General features: G+C 44.0%; 1 protein-coding gene across 1 annotated transcript; it reads left to right on the forward strand.

Moving 5' to 3' along the window:
• Nucleotides 1-202: 202 nt before the first annotated feature.
• Nucleotides 203-2,995, forward strand: LOC121937594 (myosin-10; the record flags this gene model as incomplete). Its single annotated transcript, XM_042480926.1, has 2 exons — nucleotides 203-363; nucleotides 2,622-2,995. A coding segment is annotated over exon 2 (345 nt), but the record flags the coding sequence as incomplete, so codon positions are not given.
• Nucleotides 2,996-3,088: the final 93 nt, after the last annotated feature.

Raw genomic sequence — 3,088 nt, forward strand, 5'->3', positions numbered from 1 at the left:
GTTGTCCAGATTTGGCCCGCGGGCCGTGAGTTGCGTATCAGTGTTGTGTGTGTGTGTGTGTGTGTGTGTGTGTGTGTGTATATGTATGTGTGTGTGCGTGCGTGTGTGCGTGCGTGTGTGTGTGTGTGTGTGCGGTAGGCGGGGGCCGCTCGGGTGCTGCTCGGTTGAGGAGGGGCCCCCGTCAGTCAGTGTGGAGGCAGCAGCGGCGGCAGCAGCTCTGAGGCGGCGGAGGAGCTCCGGTACATGCCCGCATTTCATTCAGTGGTGTGGAGTTGCGCACACACACACACACACACACACACACACACACGCACTGCTGCTCGGTGAACAGGATCTGACTGCTGCTTCGCACACTATCACCAGGTAAGTTATTATAACTGAGCGCGAGGACAGGTACGAGAGGGGAGGAGGCAGCGCGTGAGGCGGATGGATGTCTCTGGAAACTTAGTTCAGCTCGTGAAACGTTAGCTCGTGAGTGAAAAACGCACCTTTAAATGCGAGCTGAGCTGCTGACACTTATTTCACCTTTAAATGTCGCTGAATAAACGCGAGGTGAGTGCTGTTAGCCGCGGTAAGCTAGCTTCACGAGTGCGCTTTTATCTTTGCCGTGTTTGTTGTTTTTGAATCCTGACGCTAACCGGACTTTAAGCTAACGTTATCCGGCGTTATTCACTTAAAATTAGCCTCAACAGTTAGCTGCGCAGCGGTTATTTACCGCAGATATTAGCGTAAATATTTGTAAACAGGACCACAACTTTCCGCTCGTTGTGCCTTTTTTTGGGGACTCGCCAGTGCACAGTCATGTCATCTGTTGTGTAACTGTATCTGAGCACAAGTGCAGGTATGAGCTTTGATCTGGACGGCGGGGATGTGCCTTAAGGTTGCATTTGATTTTAATAAAGCGGTTACTGGTGATATTTTGTCATTCGCGACGTCTGTCCGTCCAGTTTGATGTGCTGTGTGAGAGGCTGGAGACTACGCAGTATGCGCATTGTTACCGTGCAGACCCATTCAGAGAGACGCAGGGGCGCTCCCAAAATTTTACAGAGGTGGCCACTGAAAGATGTCAGGGGGGCACACAAAAAGCTGCAACTCTAGTCTAGGTATTATGGTGTTATTGTCTGCAAAACTGTGTCAGTTTTAGAGTTAAAGGGACAGTACTTTTTGTTTGAGTGGGGTTGTATGGAGTACTTTTCCACATACTAGTGATATTCAACTTACAGGGGTGCCAGTTGCACAATTTAAGTGATTCTGGGTATTGCTTTTGTACTTTCAGTATAAGTTGCCAGAGTGCATAAAATGGCATTAAAATAGAGCTTGTTTATCAAAAAAAGTGCCAGTGGAGGATCCACTGTAACAACACTAACATCCTAAAACTTTCCCAAAATTCTAGAAACATCCTTAAATCTTAGACATGTTCTAAAATTATTGAAATGTCCTACAATTGTAGAATTGTCCTTCAATTATAGAAATGTCCTACAATCCTGGAAATGTCCTATTATGCAAGAATTGTTCTAAAATCCCAGAAATGTCCATAGAACCCTTGAAAACCCTTGAAACATGCTTACATCCTAGAAATGTCCTAAAATCCTAGAAATGTCCTAAACGCCTACAAATGTCCTAACATCCTGGAAATGTCAAAAAATGCCAGAATTCTTTTAAAATCCTTGAAACATGCTAAAATCCTAAAAATGTTCCAAAATTATAGAAATGTCCTACAATTATAGAAATGTTCTAAAATCCTGGAAATGTCCATAGAACCCTTGAAAACCCTTGAAACATCTTAGAAATGTTCTAAAGTCCTAGAAATGTCCAAAAATGCCAGATTTTTTCTAAAATCCTTAAAACATGCTTACATCCCAGAAATGTTCCAAAATTCTAGAGACATGCTACAATCCTAGAAATGTCCTAAACTCCTACAAATGCCCTAACATCCTGGAAATGTCCTAAACTCCTACAAATGCCCTAACATCCTGGAAATGTCCAAAAATGCCAGAGTTGTTCTAACATCCTAGAAATGTTCTAAAATTATAGAAATGTCCTACAATTATAATATTGTCCTACAAGAATTGTTCTAAAATCCCAGAAATGTCCATAGAACCCTTGAAAACCCTTCAAACATGCTTACATCCTCAAAAGTCCTAAAATCCTAGAAATGATCTAAAGTCCTGGAAATGTCCTACACCTTCACAAATGACTTACCATGCTGGAAATGTCCAAAAATTCAGAATTGTTCTAAAATCCTTGAAACATGCTTGCATCCCAGAAATGTCCCAAAATCCTAGAAACATTTCAAAATCCAAGTAATGTCCTAAACTCCTACAAATGTCCTAACATCCTGGAAATGACCAAAAATGCAAGAATTGTTCTAAAATCCTGGAAACGTTCTAAAATAATAGAAATGTCCTAAAATCCTACAAATGTCCTAACAAACTTGAAAATGTCCTAAAATGTGAGAATTGTCTTAAAAATTATCTCTTGAGGTAAAAAACCAAAACGTTATGAGTCCCTACTGAGACACGGAGGTCTGTTAGAGAGTTCTTAAAGCGTCCATGAGGTTTTTATGATGTTTCATAGATTACGCGTCCTGTAATGTTGCCGTCCCTCTCTGTCTGTTCCAGGTGGCCACGTTGCTCTGGTAACAGCTAAGATGTCTCATCGGAGTGGGCAAGAGGACCCGGAGCGGTACCTGTTTGTGGACCGGGCGGTGGTCTACAACCCGGCCACACAGGCCGACTGGACGGCCAAGAAGCTGGTGTGGATCCCCTCAGAGCGCCACGGCTTCGAGGCGGCCAGTATCCGGGAGGAGCGCGGCGAGGAGGTGCTGGTGGAGCTGGCCGAGAACGGCAAGAAAATTGTGATCAACAAGGACGACATCCAGAAGATGAACCCGCCCAAGTTTAGCAAGGTGGAGGACATGGCGGAGCTCACCTGCCTGAACGAGGCGTCTGTGCTGCACAACCTGAAGGACCGCTACTACTCGGGACTCATATACGTGAGTAAACTTTAACAGTTTATACTGTCCACCAATAATTACCCTCAAAACTCACAGATGTCCTGCCTCTCACGGCTGCAGATTAAATTTTAC

This window comes from Plectropomus leopardus, unplaced genomic scaffold (genome assembly GCF_008729295.1).
Source record: "Plectropomus leopardus isolate mb unplaced genomic scaffold, YSFRI_Pleo_2.0 unplaced_scaffold26777, whole genome shotgun sequence".
In the NCBI taxonomy this organism is placed as follows: Eukaryota; Metazoa; Chordata; class Actinopteri; order Perciformes; family Serranidae; genus Plectropomus; species Plectropomus leopardus.